The sequence below is a fragment of the Poromitra crassiceps genome (genome assembly GCF_964638095.1).
Source record: "Poromitra crassiceps genome assembly, chromosome: 25".
Lineage (NCBI taxonomy): Eukaryota > Metazoa > Chordata > Actinopteri > Beryciformes > Melamphaidae > Poromitra > Poromitra crassiceps.
In genome coordinates, this window is record NC_139649.1 from 2658225 (window position 1) to 2676211 (window position 17987).

Below are 17987 nucleotides of genomic sequence, written 5' to 3' on the forward strand. Positions count from 1 at the left end.
CACCAGCATCTGGAAAACTCGGCCTACAGTACCTACAGTACTGTTGTATTTATTGCTTTTCTCCTTGAGTTTTAATGTTCTATGAATGTAGTTATCTCATATTTTCCATCATCTTTCCAGGAAGGGCTCTGGGTTTTTTGCCCACTCCTGCACATTTCCTCTCAGCTGTAGACCTTCTGTTTCAGCCTTCAGATGTGTGCTGTTGAAGTAAATGATCCTAATCCGGAGGTTTTCTACAGGAAAACTCTACCATAGAGTTGGCTGTGCTTCAGCTGTAATGATTACAAGCTTTCACTGAAACTGTATTTCGTGTGGCTAGAAAAAAAAACGTGATGCAAACGGATCATTAAATGTTCTCCTATTTGACTTTAATAGCCGACATGATTTCCATCTCGGAGGCGGTGAGGTGATAACATGACAGGCTGTAGTCACAGCATTGGGGACCAGTGTTGGGGGTAACTCATTACAAAAGTAACATATTACATGTAATATATTACTTTTAGCAGTAACTCAGTAATATAACTTATTACTTATAGGATTTCAGTAATATTATACCAGTTACTTTCTCAAGTAACTCAAGTTACAAATTGAGTTACATTTTATTAAATCAAAGCACATATTTAAAAAAGATACAATCATTTCCTAATCAAACTGTGTGTTTTTATGCAAATAACCGCTATAGATGACAATAACAAAGGAAAAGAATAACATTTAGAATTTTGGATTGTTTACACTGACTTCAAGGCGGTTGAAATTATTTTTCTGGATGGTTCCGGGGCAGCGATGTCATTCTGCTGCTGCTGTTGTTTTGGTAAAAGTAATGCAAAAGTAGTGTAATAAGTAACGAGTTACTCTACACAGAAAGTAATATTGTAAAGTAACTTATTACTTTCAAATGAAAGTAACTAGTAATATGTAGTATATTACATTTTGAAAGTAACTTGCCCAACACTGTTGGGGACCTGAGAATTGAATCACATGTGACTCATACGCCTCGCTGTAAAGCCTGTCTCTGAACCCACCCCGCTCCTCAGACCTGATAACATGAAGACAGGAATGCGCAGTATGTCAGATTAGATACTTTATTGATTTATTTTTTTTTACTTTATTGATCCTTGCAGGAAATTAATTTGTCACATGCAGCTACATTCACAGTCAAGACAACCAATAGGAGACATCTGACACTGAACATGTATAGGTAAATGCTCAAATAAGTTGCTAAAATACCAAAATTGTACTAATGGAGGAATACAAATATATGTAATGTATAATAAATACAGAGTGTGCAAATGTGCAAAAGGGGACTTGTTTAATCTAAAAGTATACAATCATACCCAGGTGTTGAAGTAAGTGATGCAGGTTTGCGCAGGTCAGATGCTACAAAATCAATTGCTTTGATACTGAGTATTGGTGATTGGCTGTCATGTACAGTAGAGGCATGCAGGGAAAAGTTACGCCCACTTTAGGCGGGGAGCATGTATTTGAGAGAGGCAGGCGCACCAGGCAGCGTGCCGAAACAACGTGGAAACAATCTAAAATGTTGTTCTATTTAAAGCTCGATGCCATTACTGCGCGATGCAATAACCCAGTAAAGCCCTATAAAAAATACCTGTTTTCTTTGCAGCACTTGGGAATGGAGGAAATCGATGCATCTGGCCGTGCGTTGTAGTTCGTTTAATTAATAACGTCATGCACAAGAGAAACGTTAATAGCCGGCAGTTATGTGTTTTTTTTGCAACTCGTTAACAAACGCTGATGTCATGATAGTTTGTTGAATGTCAATGAGATTCACTTTGTGCCATTGAGGCTATATTGATAGGCTAGTCAGTGAATGCTCAGACTATTGTCTTCCATGCATGAAGTGGAGCCGTGTCATCACAGGTTTGACAAGAATAACGTTATGTTGCAGCAGTGAGCATTGAACACTGATTTGCAACTCCGTTTTACACTGAAAACTATTTGCACTGATTTATTTATTTTACATGTCCTTTCCTTTGTACTCCCAATATTTTTTGTAGGGGCGACAATGAGTTTAGGCAACTTCAAGTTGTGTTAAATACAGTAGGTTTCATTTTTATGGGGTAAAATGTATGCACCCAGATCTCCATCAGCACAAAATCCACTCAGAACCCACCACTCACCCACATCGAAACCTGCATATCCGCAGTAAAAACCTGGCTGACCCACAACTTCCTCAAACTTAACAGTGACAAGAGAGAACTTCTTCTCATCGGCACCCAAATCCACAATCAGCAAAACCAGACCCATCACACTCTCCATTGACAACACAACCATCACACCCTCCCCCTGGCCTGCAACAGGTTTCATCCTGGACCCCACCCTCTCAGCTCCATCATCAAGACCTCATACCTGTACTTCCATCTCTGCAATATCTCTAAAATCAGACACCTCCTCTCCCCCTGCTGCTGAATCCATCATCCATGTCTTCATCTCCTCCCGCCTTGACTACTGCAACTCCCTCCTCACTGGCATCACTTCCCGCTCCCTCCATAGACTCCAGATGGTTCAGAACTCAGCCGCCCACCTCAAAACACCCGGTCCCGGGAAAACATCACTCCTGTCCTCCACCTTCTCCACTGGCTCCCCATCAAACAACGCATCACCTTCAAACTACTCCTCCTCACCTTTAAAGCCCTCCACAGCCTGCCCCCCCTTATCTGACAGACCTCCTCCTCCCCCCATCGCCCCAGTCGAACCCTCCGATCCTCATCCTGTTCCTCCATCCAAACTCTGCGGATTTGGCACCCTAAGTCACTTGACTTTTTGTGTTTATCCTCGTCAGAATGGTCTTAATAGAGATCAAAAATCTCATATTGGCAACGTCTTTGGGTCATTGAAAAGCGCTATAAAAAATAAATAAATTATTATTATTATTACCAATAACGGATATGATAACGATGATAATTTCACATTTTTGTATTTTAAAAAGAAGTTCTTAACCTGTAGTTTATGTACCTGAGGGTAAGAAAGGCTAAGCTGTAGTGAGCAAAGATGGATGATGTAATATTCCATAGCTCTGATCTAGCTGCATGGATGCAAATTCATGGAGAGTGAAAAAGGTGAATGATACCTGCTATCATTCACCTTTTTGATGGTGATGAGAGCACTCAAAATCCTTCACCTAATTGCCCCATTTTCGGCATCCCTGTAACTGACATCACTATTGTAACACAAAACAAACAACACTTGTGAGTTCTGACTAAATTTTTCTAGTAAAGTGTATCACTCAATACAAGAAATAAACAAAGGCTTTTATAGAAGCGAAAGCCAATGGCTGCTTAGTCTGCAGATGAAACACAATGACAAAATGCTTAGGCATCGTAGACTGTTAAGCTAACTAGGGTGGTGTGTAAATGCTTGCTGTGTAAATAGCGCAGTCGTCCAAAGCCATGTAAGCCACATTGCATGTGATCAGTGGGATCTCTGGAAGCCATGAAAGCCACATTCCATGTAGTCTCTCCCCAGACTCAAATATTATGTTGAATCTCTGCGCTCCGCATGCTACATAAATTAGTCTGTGCCACTTCACAGCCACTGCTGGTGTTTGAGGGTGGGTGTAGGGCGATTGAAATTGAATGAGTGACAGGTCGTAGCACCAATGAGAGAGCGGTTCGAAAAATGGGCTGGGCCTCCCGTGTCGTCTGATCGCAAAGTCGTTACTGATTGGTGAAGGCTGAATCCACGACTGGCCAAGTGAACGGTTCACTTCCTACCACAGCTGGCTGAGGGGAGTGTCCCAGACCCAGAGAGAGATCTGTAGCATGCAGTAACGTAAGAACTCTCATGGGTCTGGTGTTGAGACTACATTGCATGTGATCAGTGGGATCTCAGCAGGCATCAAAGCTATGTAAGCCACATTGCATGTGATCAGTGGATCTCTGCAGGCATCAAAGCCATGTAAGCCACATTGCATGTGATCAGATCTCTGCAGGCATCAAATCCATGTAAGCCACATTGCATGTGATCAGTGGGATCTCTGCAGGCATCAAAGCTATGTAAGCCACATTGCATGTGATCAGATCTCTGCAGGCATCAAAGCTAAGCCACATTCCATGTGATCAGATCTCTGCAGGCATCAAAGCTAAGCCACATTGCATGTGATCAGTGGGATCTCTGCAGGCATCAAAGCCATGTAAGCCACATTGCATGTGATCAGTGGGATCTCTGCAGGCATCAAAGCCATGTAAGCCACATTGCATGTGATCAGATCTCTGCAGGCATCAAAGCCATGTAAGCCACATTGCATGTGATCAGATCTCTGCAGGCATCAAAGCCATGTAAACCACATTGCATGTGATCAGATCTCTGCAGGCATCAAAGCCATGTAAGCCACATTGCATGTGATCAGTGGGATCTCTGCAGGCATCACAGCCATGTAAGCCACATTGCATGTGATCAGATCTCTGCAGGCATCAAAGCCATGTAAGCCACATTGCATGTGATCAGATCTCTGCAGGCATCAACGCCATGTAAGCCACATTGCATGTGATCAGTGGGATCTCTGGAAGGCTTTGGAGTTCTGGTGCCCTCATTCTGCAGATGTGGTCAAATTACAGAGGAACAAATGATAGGTTATGGACCATAATGAGTGGAATTCTCATATCTCAGCTCTTGGTGGGGCTCTGTCTGTAAACCAGTGAAATAACAGGATATGGACATCATGGATATTCCCATATAAACCCACAGCCTTGCCGTCATAGAACCATGGAATAAATCAGGGCGTTGGGCAGTAAACAGTGTTGTCTACATACCACAGTGACTCATTAAAGCCTTTGAACAGCCACCATAACAACATGTCCAGACAATAGATGTTTAGAATATGGATATGAATACAGTAGCTACTTATCATCAGTCACTGAACATTTACAAAATTTAATTTGCCAGCCTGCTTTCCATTGAAAACAACATTGAAAGAGCTCCAGAAAGCTTGATGTGTTACCATATCTAAGGCATCTGGTTGAATGTTTTCTTGGTAAGATTGCCAATGAACCTATAAAAAAGAAGGAAGAGTCATTAAATCACACCAATGTTCTAATGCTCTACGTGGGGCCAGACTTTGGTGCCAGTTCTATTGAAGCCTCGTTCAAGTTCAAGTTCAACCACTTTTTATTATTAATTTATTAATCCCACTAGGGGGCAATTAGTTTCAAGCAGCTTGTATACAGAAACACATACGCATCAAACGACATACAAACAGGTATATCAAGGAGTTAGAATGCAGAGTAAACACCACAAAAGGGTTAATAATGCACCTTGTACAATTTACAGCATTGGTTCTTATCTCTTTCATATCCAAGCAACATTGGTATTGTAAGTGAAATATCAATATTGAATTGTGTCAAATCGGGACCTTGTGTATCGGAATCGTATCGAATCGGGAAATCAGTGGCCATACCTCAGCCCTAGTGCCAACAGACACGTGGTTACATCTTCTGTCTCCCATGCCTGTCTCTTTAGTCGACAGTAGATTTACAGTAGATTACAGTAGATTAGTATCCCAGGAGGGATCACTCTAACCAAATCCTCTAACCTACCTTTAATCTGTAACACAAAGGGCTTGCGTGATGCGTCACACATGTGGTCTCGCACCACTCACAACTCTTTCCACTTGACAGAGTTTATATAAAAGCACTGGAAGAAATTAAACTAAGGAATGGAACTTGAAGGTGCAGAGCTTATTAAAAAATAATGTGTCACTTTGGAATGTTTCCTCACTTGAGGTTACGTTTTACTGCAGGAGACAATGTAGTTAGAAGTTTTGAAGGTGTCAACGTTCTTTCATTTCCATAGCAGTCATCTGTTTTCCTTTCAGGCAAGTACCAACAAATGACGCGAGGCAGTTACAGTACATACAAGTTGAAGCTGGTGATAAAAGTCTAAATGTCTTATTGATCAACATTTAGTTTCAGCAAAGCAATCTGATTAATCAAAGATATGTTCCAACCATACTAGTAATTCTTGTGCTAAATCATGTGGTAAACAGGGAGTTAATCTTTCTTTTTTCCTGTTGACTTTATGTGCACTACATACAGTATCAGGCAGTACACATGTATTGGTAACCGGTGTATAAACAGAATTTCCTTGAGGACGTCCTTTACTTATGGGGAATGCCGTTTCCAGTGTTATTGCTATAATAACATGCAGCATCAGTGGAAGCTAGTGAGAAGAAAGTGTCTTGTCTTTTTGATGTCTCTTGGCCATTATAACCCATACTCGAGTCTTGGCACCTGGTTTTTTGGAGTTTTGAGACAACTGCCTTTAATTGTTTTGGACTTAGAGAGCAAAGGCGTGTTGGGTCACTTGGTTTTCTGTGGTTTTAACACCACGCTGGAGGAGGAGCGTACGCAGGAGAAGGCAGCTGGCGAAACCTTCTGAGGGTCCATGTAGTTGTTCTCCAGCCTCAGAGCCACCAGGGTGGAGTCACCGCTGTGATTTGGGTCGCAGATACTGTCGTCTGGGATCGTCCTGGAGGAAGAGACATCAGGAGACATCAGGAGACATCAGGAGACATCAGGAGACAGGCAGTTAGCTATCCTGATCACATGACCTCACATTCTGTTTCGCTCTACGTATCAGTCTGGACTTACAGCCCACAGCCATTTCCTGAAGTTACAATGTAACCTGCCAATCAGGGACTGCGTTGTATGGGGGCTAGATACCAGGCTACGTTGTCAACGTTCTTCTGACTGGATCTGGATTGGATTTGGCAATGCTGATTGGCTGAAGGAGTTGTAGGAGAGAACCAGGACTCGGCCTCGACTACAACACTGTTCTGGAATGCAGAAATCTGATCTGATCACTTGTAAATGACAGAATGGACAGACGGTGTTAAAGATCTGATTTGAGAAACAAAGTGGATTTGCCCGCAGTGTGAACAAGGCCATAGTGATGTTTGTACCTGATGTTGTTGCTGTTGAGTCTGAGGAAGTGTAAGTTGTTCATCTCGTTGATGCCGGATGGCACGGCGACCAGCTGGTTGTGGTCCAGACACAGCTCCACCATGGAGTCGTACGAGCCGAAGAAGGACTCGGGTTCGATCCCCTCCCCGTCCAGTTTGTTGTAGGACAGGTACAGGTACTCTAACCCCGGCTCCATGTGGGCAAAGACGTAGCCTTGGCGTCGGGAAACAGTCAAATCAGGGCAGGAATTTAACTTTACTGGATGGATTCCAAAGCTTACAGTACCAGCCACCATCACTATTTTAATCAACAAAATGTGACATTTACAACAGAAAATTATGCTGTCCTGTAGGGATGTTGAATCATCCCTATTTTCATATTTCTATATCGTAACTTGAGCTAGAGATCAAGAGGTCCCAAAACTGAATAAATACCACACATATAAAGACAAAACCAGCTTCTTAGCTCAATCTAGATGTCACTAAGATATCTGCTGGAAAAAAATCAACCCCAGATTTCGCTACTACATCTGCGAACTTCACATGTAGCTTTAGCTAATTGCTACCTGTTAACACATTCAGTGCCAAGGACGTCTGTGGACGTCCTAAAAAAAAGTAACGAGGAGTGCCAAGGACGTCTGTGGACGTCCTAAAATCATAATTCATATTATTCCATAATTCTGCTGTTTAAGGTCGTACCTAGCCAGTGAGCATGAATCCCTTCAAGGGATCACACGGCGCCACCTTAAACATCGTCACAGGAGCTGCTCCACCCACCTCAGATCCTTTACTTTGTACAGGAGACAGCGGAGAAAGTGGAAACCGATGCATGCTTTCTGCCAGAGCCGTATATATTGCTCTGTCTACAGCGGACAGTGGGCTCGGCTGCATCCGCGCTCACAACTGAGCTCTTATGCTTCTATCTATCTCCACACGATTTCCTAGAAAGCCAGCATCCGAAGCCGAACGGCCAAGCCTTTTCGTTCAGTCGCGTTTGCCAGCGCGCATCATTTCCTTCTTGATGGGCGCTGGGATCTGTCCGGGGCAAAAACGAGAAAACAAACTCTGTGCGTGTGGGAGGAGCCCGCAGCTCAGAGGTGGAGAGGGGAGAGGGGGGAGGGGGGGGGGGGGGGGGGGGAGAGGGGTGTGTGGCACACAGGCTTCACAGAAACCACACCACACGCCACCACATCAGAAAACACCAGCCAGAGTCAGTGAATGTGCTCGAAATTAGAGTGCAAAAGGTATTCATAAAAGGGCCTATATCTTGGAAAGTAAAAAAAAACGACAGAAAACCCTTGAAAGTGCACTTTTTTGAGAGGCTGTAATTTCATAATGGAACTGTCTAGAAACAAAATTTCTTCTTTGGAAGAAGCAGGAGTGTTCAATGTTTCATTAAAGTCCAGCCCCGTTAATATAGCCATAATAGAAAAAATTCTATAGCTTTTTCAACTGAATGGAAGTGAATCTGGCACAGGCTCCAGACAATTTTACTGAAGCGCTGTGGCACTCAATGTGTTAACGTGAGCTGCTGTTGCCAAATCTTGCGAGTGTGTTGCTGAGACAGAGGGCTCAAACAAAGGTAATCTTCTCCTGATCTGTCTGTCTGAAAATGCCATTTTAGTGTCAGAATGTTCAGAAGATATTTGGCTTGTGGAAAATGCATTCAATATTTACTTTGGCGAAATAATCCTGCTGCTAGTCTCCTAAAGGGGTGTGGCAGTGGCGAAACCCAGGTGACACAGGAATTGGTCTGGACTGGAGCTGTCTCGCTCCGAATTTACTGTCTCTGGTATCTCTCAATCATTAGACCCTTCCCACCTACCGGGTATCCTCTCTATGTTGTTTCCCACCAGCACCAGGTGGACCAGAGATCTGGGCAGGTAGGAGGGAACCAGGTAGAGATCATTATGAGATAGGTCGATGGACTCCAGGCTCCTGAACGAGGGGAAGGAGAGGTTAAAGGGATACGTCAACATTTTGAGAGTTTTGCAGTGTGCATGCGCTGTACTGATGACTGCATACAGCGCATGCGCCTCATGGCAAATGAGGAAGTAACTTTGGTTATACTCTGTTAGTTTGGTTACTCTTTGTTAGTTCTCGGTTTGTTTATTTTGTTTATCAATTTACTACAAAAACGACAGTTTCACGTAACTTTGGATTATTATTTCATCGCGTGGTGAGTACACGAGTCACAATATGTACATGTGAGTGTTTCTGGCACTGTTGGAATGTGTATTTTGGGCGACGGGAATAGGCAGCTGTTCCATAGACTGCCATTGTAGTGCTAAGCTAAGTAGCAGTGAGAGCTCTACCGCTGTTTGTACTGCATGGAGATTGAAAATAAAGGCATCTACATTCTAGTTTTGATATTGGCAATATGACAAAACATGTTGCCGTATCCCTTTAAGAAGGAGATGGAGAGAGAGGAGAATTGATTGATTGAATCCATGTGATCAATTAAAATACAGATCCTGGGTTAGGGTTAGTTACCTGTGGTTGATCCAGGCCCGCTGGTTAGGGTTAGTTACCTGTGGTTGGGTAGGGTTAGTTGCCTGTGGTTGATTAGGGTTAGTGGGTTAGGGTTAGTTACCTGTGGTTGAACCAGGCCAGTGGGGCGATCCTGGTCTCGTCCAGCCGGTTGTGCCTCAGTGAAATCACGTTCAGACTGTCGGTCTGATTGAAAACGCTGTCTGAGATTTCTTCAATCAGGTTGTTCTCCAGATACAGTTCCTACAAGACAGGAAGAATGAAAACTAAAAGTGTGTCTTCATCGGGGTAGTATATGCCATCGAGACCGTCCACTAACCAAAGGAGCAGGTTTAAGCCCCCACCCTGCAGCAGTGTACAGGGTTCAGGGTTCAGTGTACAGGGTTCAGGTGTTTGTGTGTGGGGGGGGGGGGGAGGAGGGGTGAATAGGGTCCTTGGTACAAGAGGGCTTTCGGGCCTTGTTGATGAGGCGGATGGCAGTTGGGAAGAAGCTGTTTTTGTGGTGAGCGGTTCTGGTCTTGACAGACCTCAGGTCTCTTGCCGAGGTTTTCGAAAGGTTTGTGCCCGGGTTGGGAGGGTCGGCCATGATCTTACGAGAGCGCTTCAGTGTCCTGTCTGTGTGCAGGTCCTGAAGGGATGGCAGGTTGCATCTGATCACCTTCCAGAGAGTTCCCTAAGTGCCGGTCGCCGGTGATTTCACTGCCCACTGGCCTCTATCCGACCGGTTGCTTAAATAGATTGAATTTGGGGAGGCAGGCGGTATTCACTGAACAAGATGATCAGCTGTGGTTGCCTCAGTGGCACGTTTTAACATATAAAAATAGGGACAGCAAACAGCAAAACCTGCAGCCCAAAATAAATATTTTTATAATATTCATAAAACCCTAAATCGATCTTAATAAGGTGACGTGACAAATACGGACTCCCTCTCTCATCTCCCGACACCTGCAGAAGATAATGATCGAGCGTTAATGACCAGGTGAAAAACATTAACAAACCTGGAAGAAAGAGCATTTTAGATCATGGAAGCGCTCTGACTTAATCAGGGAATGTTATGGGAAAGTGCATTTTACAATTCAAGAAAAACCAACTGAAAAACAAAACAGCCAGATGCTAAGAGGCTGTCATGTGATAGCAGTGAAACTGGCAGACATGTCTGTGGTTTACTGGGAGTTAGAAAGGGCTAATCCACCCTAAAACTGAATTCACAATGTGCCTACAGCCTTAAGGGCTAATCCACCCTAAAACTGAATTCACAATGTGCCTACAGCCTTAGTTCAAATTGGGAAGCTGCAAACATGAACAGCCAGGCTGGGAAATGAACACCAGCCATATACTGGTACAGTCTGGTTGTTTTTTAAACGCATTAATGTGATATTCAACACTACTACGTAGATGCCCACAAAAGACCAGTGTTGGGGGTAACTCATTACAAAAGTAATATATTACATGTAATATATAGCCTACTGCAATGTCGGTCCGAGGCTCCCGCTTCATTTCTGTGGATTTAGCTCTTCCCCGTGTTTATAAACGGACAGAGAGTGACCCAACGAGGCTTGACAGCATCTACTGCAGTGATACTCAACTTGTGGCCCGCGATGGAATTGCATTTTCTTTTTCTTTTTTTACAGTTTTACAGTGCACCTGAACGCAACATGCAAGATACCCGCTGAATAAGTGTCCTTAATGTTCATGTCATTCTGGCCAATACTCCACTTCTGTTATAGCATTTCAGTCTGGAATATGGAATATCTTTCAATAATAATAATCTATGATTTAGCTGCTAAATTGTCAAATACCGCCGTCTGCTCGCTACCCAGGCACTTATGTATGTACAGTACTAACTAACTTAACCTAACTAACTATCCGGTGTGCACAACATTGTTAGACTAAACTCCGGCTGACAACCCAAAAACCTACAATCCGCTACAGAAAAATGTATATTGTTTGTTTATTAACTGGCCCCTGGCCTTCTATCATTTCACGAAAGTGGCCCCCGGGCAAAGCAAGTTGAGTATCCCTGATCTACTGGATCAAGCCGTGACTGTGATTGGGAAAATAAAGCGCCCATAGCTGTGAAAAGGTTAGTAAGGTTAGTCTCTGTATCGTGGTTTGGGACTGTGTGTTTCCTTACAGTGCGGTATGCCGGCTGTGTCACTTGCTCTGCATCTATCGATGGCAGACGAGTGTCTGGGGTTGTATAGTGTAGATGGCAGATGCTATATCAGAGCAATGCGAGCGGTGGCATGGGAAGCCTTGCCTATCTGTTTTATAGACTGTTTATGTTTTGACGTTACAGCTCCAGCGTGACATGTAGTGGGCAAAAATATTACAAATTGCCCCTTTAATAAGGTTCTCTACTTCATTTATTTGTTTATTTAATCATATCTAGCTGGTAAAATAGTGAAAGTAGCTGAGGAATTTTGGAATCCCAAAGCTAATAACCAAAGAGTTAAGACTCTCTTAATGTCATCAAGAGACAAATCTGAAAGCCGCTGACAGCAGCCATAATATTGAACCCCGGCCTAAATCTAGTCCAGCCTGAATGTGTAGGATTTTGAAATGGAGAATGTGTAGGAACCCTTACGGTGCAAACACACTGGATCCGAAAGTGGTGCTGCACGTAAATTCAGCTTCCAGACGCTTGGCTTCAGCGTCCAGTGTGTTTGCACCGATACGCTCACGAGAATATCACATGGAATGAGTTTGAAGGTGGATTTTGGGCAGCGTGGTGTCTGTGGTGGGCTGCAGTGTTGGTGGTTAACCAGCACCCATAATGATATGTTGGGTAGGCTGGTTTCCCACAGGTAGAGCAGAGAGTTTACTCACTAAATAGGTCTTAAACATCAGAGCCAAGAAGAACAAGACTGCTGCCTCAGCAAACAGAGGAAGCCACATTGCAGCCAGCTGCTAATAAACCATTTTTCCCACAAAACCTTAGGCCACGTTTAGACGACAACGGTCTCTGCATAAAAATGGCAAACTGTCGTTGCGTTCTGGCCTTTGATTCTGCATTCATACACAGCATTTCTGATAACGATTCACGTGCAAACTGGAGCCGCAGATGTCAGCACCAACTCTGAGCAGCGCCAAGTGAGCTAGCTACATTAGCTTGTGCTTGTGACTAGCAAGACTGCCCTGCCGTGCCGGCCGGTTGCCTCGGAAAGAGCCTGGTGACGCGAGGTTAGGTTGCCGTGGACACCTTGGTCTCTAGTGATTGGTTAGTGAAGACCGAAGCCCGCCCCCTCATAGAAATGCTCTGCAGTGACTGTAATCTCAGACCAGAAGAGGAAATGAGTTTATGAGTTGACGATGAAGTCTGAATATCACGCTAGTGAAAATGTCTTTCCCGCCAAGAAACTCTGCTGGTGCATACATGTACTCTTGTTCTTGTTTAATTGTTGTTATTGAGTCTCTTTCTCCTGCACTTACTGTATAGCTGTGTCTACTCTACTAATGTTAACATTACCGCTCGTTGCTTCAGGAGACGCCATTAACGTTACTGTTTTGCCAGTGGCAAAACAGTCCCTGATTGGCTGGATTATGTCAACTACGACACTCTACCTGATTGGCCAGATTACAGTGTAACTTGAGTAAATTGTTGTGTGCAGCTGGAAGTCCAGACTGATATGTAGAGCAAAACAGTAGATGCAACCCAGTATAAGGCATGAGGTTGGTAGGTACTGTAGGCGCCCCCCCCCCCCCCCCCCCCCCCCCAGTATGGTGATGGCATGTCCCTCCTTACTCTGCCTCTGATTGGCTTACCCTTATATTTTACCTAGTGTCCTCCAGAGAGAGAGTGGCGTCAGCGGAGGACCGAAATGAGAGACTCATTAGCCAATGAACAGCCAGGAATGGGTCTTGCGCTACTTTTGCATGCTAAAATAAAGCTGATAATGTACAATTTGATTCAAGGGGGGGAAAACCCTTTCAGAGTACAACACAAACTGTCTATTTTGCTGCAACTCGACAGTGCTGCTTAATCCAGGAGCTTACTTCCTGGAACTCTTGAGAGTAAAAAACTGGTCCATTGGAGTGAATGGAGATGTCGGGACTCTTCTATCTACACGGCTCTGATTTTACCCTAACCCTAAAAACAATCACCTTAACCCTCATGCCTAAATCCAACCAATCATCACTCCTCGTACCTAAACCAAATTAGAGGCCCAGTCGGGCGGGACATTCCTTTGCTTTCCTGGGGGGGATCTGCGTACTGTTGGTGTTATTGTATTATTATTAGTGGCCGGGCCAGCGAAGCGGCCAGGCCACTTCTTGTATTTGCCTGTATTATTTTTTTTTTTTTCTTCCTCCCGGGAAGTTCGACTTCCCATGGATGAAAACTAACCAAACTTTGCACAAAGGTCCAGTCCCATGCCAAACGTCTTTGACACAAATTTGGGGCCAATAGTCCTAACGGTGGCACTACAGCGACCGTCTAAAGTTTAAAACTTAAAAAATTCATAAGAAATTAGGCATACGTGCTACGGCTTTGCAACTTTCACCGAAATGTGCGCCTAAATGAGGGGAAACTTTTGTACAATGCAACCTATGGCCAATTATGAAGTTTAAAGACCGCAAAACTGCAAAAACTGCAAAAACGATTAAACCCTACTCCTCCCACATTTTTTCTTCAAACGACACCAAACTTCAGTATCTGCATCGTTAGACTGTTCTACACAAAAGTATCAAACCAGATTTTCGATCGGTCAAAAATTGAGCCCACAGTGCATCAAAACGTTGAATTCTGGCCCCGTGTATAGCCTAATTACCTTAATTACCTTTGGCAATTAGGTTGTATTTGTGATGTCATCAGTCAGTCAAGCAATTGTGATGCCATCACTAATGTCACTCGAGCAATTGTGATGTCATAATATTTTTTTCCCCCATTGACTTGCATGGGGTTTCGAAAAATCTTGTTACATTTGGCAATTAGGTTGTATTTGTGATGTCATCAGTCAGTCAAGCAATTGTGATGCCATCACTGATGTCACTCGAGCAATTGTGATGTCATAATATTTTTTTTCCCCATTGACTTGCATGGGGTTTCGAAAAATCTTGCAGTAAATTAGCTGTAATTCAGAAACCATAACAGCTACAGCTACGAAACTTGGTAGGGAGGTGCACAGAGGGGCCTTTTATTCTACACGAAAGAATTACACAAATTGAGCAGATGGTGGAGCTATAACAGCCCTCTTTACATTCTGGTCCATAACTTCTGAACCGTATGGTCTATCATCAAAGCCTTGAGACTTGCCCGGCCACGACCCATTGCTGCGCAGCAGCTATAATCTTTATTTAACATTGCATTGCATAACATTGCAGGTAGATACGTATGTAGGTAAAGAGATCTTTAGTTATACCAGCAGCGTCCTGGGGAGGCCCTGTGGCACGGTGCGGAAGTGGTTCCTTCCCAGTCTGAGGTAGGACAGCTGGGTGAGCGGGGCGAAGGCCAGAGGGTCCACGGTCCCCTCGCTCAGAAGGTTCCCCTCCAGCTCCAGGACCTCCAGACTGCTCAGACCTGATCAGAGAAGATGACGTCATGTGGTCAAACATCACTACATTCCTCTCTCCATCATTAGCTTTTCTATGAGTTGTGGTGTTGAGCCTGGAGCCTGGTCTCACTGTCTGTGGTTACACTGCACCCCCAGAGGAGCTCCCAGCAGACACCAGCAAACTGTTAGGAAACTATGACTGTGGCTGGAAAATCTGTCTCCTTATTTCGAGTGGGGGTAAAATAGCTTGGCTGGTAAATGAGTAAAATTGGCTCTTGAGTTAGTATAGTAGACCAGCCATTCCCAACCTGTGAGCCGGAGCCCACTGGTGGGTCGCAGAGGTATTGCAAGTGGGCCACCAAATCATTTGCAAAACAATACGATCTTTGTTAATAGCATCCCCTGTTTTGTATTGTGTGTATGGTGTCGTATGGGCGTATGATCGACTGTTTTGTATTGTGTGTATGGTGTCGTATGGGCGTATGATAGCCAGGTTTGTATTGTGTGTATGGTGTCGTATGGGTGTATGATAGCCAGGTTTGTATTGTGTGTATGGTGTCGTATGGGCGTATGATAGCCTGTTTTGTATTGTGTGTATGGTGTCGTATGGGCGTATGATCGACTGTTTTGTATTGTGTGTATGGTGTCGTATGGGTGTATGATAGTCTGTTTTGTATTGTGTGTATGGTGTCGTATGGGCGTATGATCGACTGTTTTGTATTGTGTGTATGGTGTAGTATGGGCGTATGATAGCCCGGTTTGTATTGTGTGTATGGTGTCGTATGGGTGTATGATAGTCTGTTTTGTATTGTGTGTATGGTGTAGTATGGGCGTATGATAGCCAGGTTTGTATTGTGTGTATGGTGTAGTATGGGCGTATGATCGACTGTTTTGTATTGTGTGTATGGTGTCGTATGGGCGTATGATCGACTGTTTTGTATTGTGTGTATGGTGTAGGTATGGGCATATGGTAGTTTTGTCATTTCAAGTGGATCTCAGTATGGACATGTGCAATGGGATGATGTTAACGTGTTATATGTATTATGGGACGTTAAAGCGTTACCATGGAAACTGCTGTCATCAATCTCTCTCAGTCTGTTCTCGTTGATCTTGAGCTCCTGCAGGGTGGGGGGGAGGTGAGTGGGCACGGCTTCTAGAACGTTCCCGTCCAGGTACAGACGGCTCAGCAGCTTCAGACCCTGAACACACACAGTTTGTATTGGTATTAAGCGGTAATGCAATGTCAAGTTGTCATGAAGGATGGCTCATGACCGAAAGAACAAGATCGTGGATACAAGCGGCCGAAATGGGTTTTCTCAGGAGGGTGGCTGGCATCTCCCTTAGGGACAAGGTGAGAAGCTCAGTCATCTGTGAGGGTCTCTGTGTAGAGCCACTGCTCCAGTTGAGGTGGTTCGGCCATCTGGTAAGGATGCCACCTGCTCACCTCCCTAAGGGAGGTGACCTACCAACCTCAAGCTACCAGGGAGGTAGCTTCAAAAGTCTAGAATTATGCTTGCTGTATTTCTCTTCTGCCTGTAGCTCCTCTGGACCATCACAGCTGTAGGTTGCAGAAGAGCTCAACACATCTTCTTCCTCTTTGTTTGATTGCATTATAATACCAATATCCAGCCCTCCCTGGAAACTGCCCGTCACATTTAGCCCGCAGGAGCGACTGACAATGATATTTGACCACTAACTTTCTATTTCTGATCACTGGCCATAAACTGTCATCAACCCTGTGGTCGTCTGGATCTCTCTGAGCTTGCATCACACAGACCAGCATCTATAAAGACCATCCTGTCAGACTGATTTAGGGTTAGTATTATAGTTAGTAGTAACTATAGCTTGGGACAATATATTGTGATATTATTTTGGTTTATTTCCACGGCACATGTGCTGCTTAGATCACAACCATACAAACTTTTAAACTTAGAAAGCTATGGTAGGATAGAAAACAAACGTATTTATGTTTTCCTGGAAATAGCAGGAATGAGCAGATTACACCAAACAGTTGTAGTTTTTGCTTGAGTAGTAAAATCATATTTTGTGGCTATTATTATTAAGAATACGATTTTCTTTTAATAATTTATTATCATTAAGAGCCAACAAATATGATGTAATGTAGAAGAAATAAAATCAACAAAACGGCCAACCTCCATACACACACGATAATATCTTATATCCTGATATTTTGGCCGGACCGTAGTGCAATATTTTGAATATTGCCCAAGCCTAGTTATCGGAAACTCATTTTTTCCGACAGCACATTAATGCAGCGCACGGACTCTTACTGCCAGAAGGGGGAGACTATATAGCTTTAAAGGTTAGTGAGTAAAGTCGTCTCACTCTAAAGGCGTTAGCAGCAATGGCGGGGGAGGTGAGATGGTTCTTGCCCAGGTTGACCCACTCCAGGTTGGGGATGCCGTTGAAGGCCTGCTCTGGGATGCTGCTGATGTTGTTGCCTGCAGTCAGGACAGATGGGTTAGTTCTACTGGAGCCAGAGGTCCAACAGGCAGGAAGATTGTGTCCAACGTTGGACACAATCTTCATCATTTTGGCTTCAAACTTCAAACAACTTTATGAATCCCACAAGGGGCAATTTAATTTAGAGCAGCTTGTATACAAAACACAGAAACGTCATCCACACAAACAAGCGAGCGAGTACGCCATGGAGTTAAAACGTGAAGTTACACCGTAAAAGGAACAATGCACAGTAAAAAAAAAAGTATAAAGTAAATAGTAATAAGGGACATTCCCACCCGTACAATCTATTTAGCATTTAGAAGTCTGATAGCAGAGGGAATAAATGATTTAGAATGGTGGTAAGTTTTGCAAGCAGGCAACACATAACGACGACCAGATGGCAACAGATTAAATTCACCGACAAGAACATGTCCAGAAGAAGCTAAAATACTCTTTGCTTTCCGGAGCCTGCCCTATGCAAAAAGATGTGTAAATGAATCATTTTAACACACATTTCAGAAAAATCGCTCTTCACCATGTCAATAGAGCAATGGCCTTTGTGCCCTGGCATGTGACCTTGTGCCCTAAAGAAAGTTGTGATGCTGAAGGCCAGATGGCCCTAA

General features: G+C 43.9%; 1 protein-coding gene across 1 annotated transcript in view; it reads right to left on the reverse strand.

Annotated features, from left to right (window-relative positions):
* Positions 1 to 5160: 5160 nt before the first annotated feature.
* ecm2 (extracellular matrix protein 2, female organ and adipocyte specific) overlaps positions 5161 to 17987 on the reverse strand; it is a 28117-nt gene continuing 15290 nt past the window's right edge. The window contains exons 8-14 of the mRNA XM_083660641.1: positions 17248 to 17363; positions 15965 to 16100; positions 14770 to 14927; positions 9513 to 9652; positions 8745 to 8857; positions 6920 to 7133; positions 5161 to 6486 (exon numbers count right to left, since the gene is read on the reverse strand). Of these exons, the coding sequence (XP_083516767.1) occupies positions 6318 to 6486; positions 6920 to 7133; positions 8745 to 8857; positions 9513 to 9652; positions 14770 to 14927; positions 15965 to 16100; positions 17248 to 17363 (1046 nt within the window). The 3' untranslated portion in view covers positions 5161 to 6317. The remainder of the gene's footprint in view (positions 6487 to 6919; positions 7134 to 8744; positions 8858 to 9512; positions 9653 to 14769; positions 14928 to 15964; positions 16101 to 17247; positions 17364 to 17987) is intronic.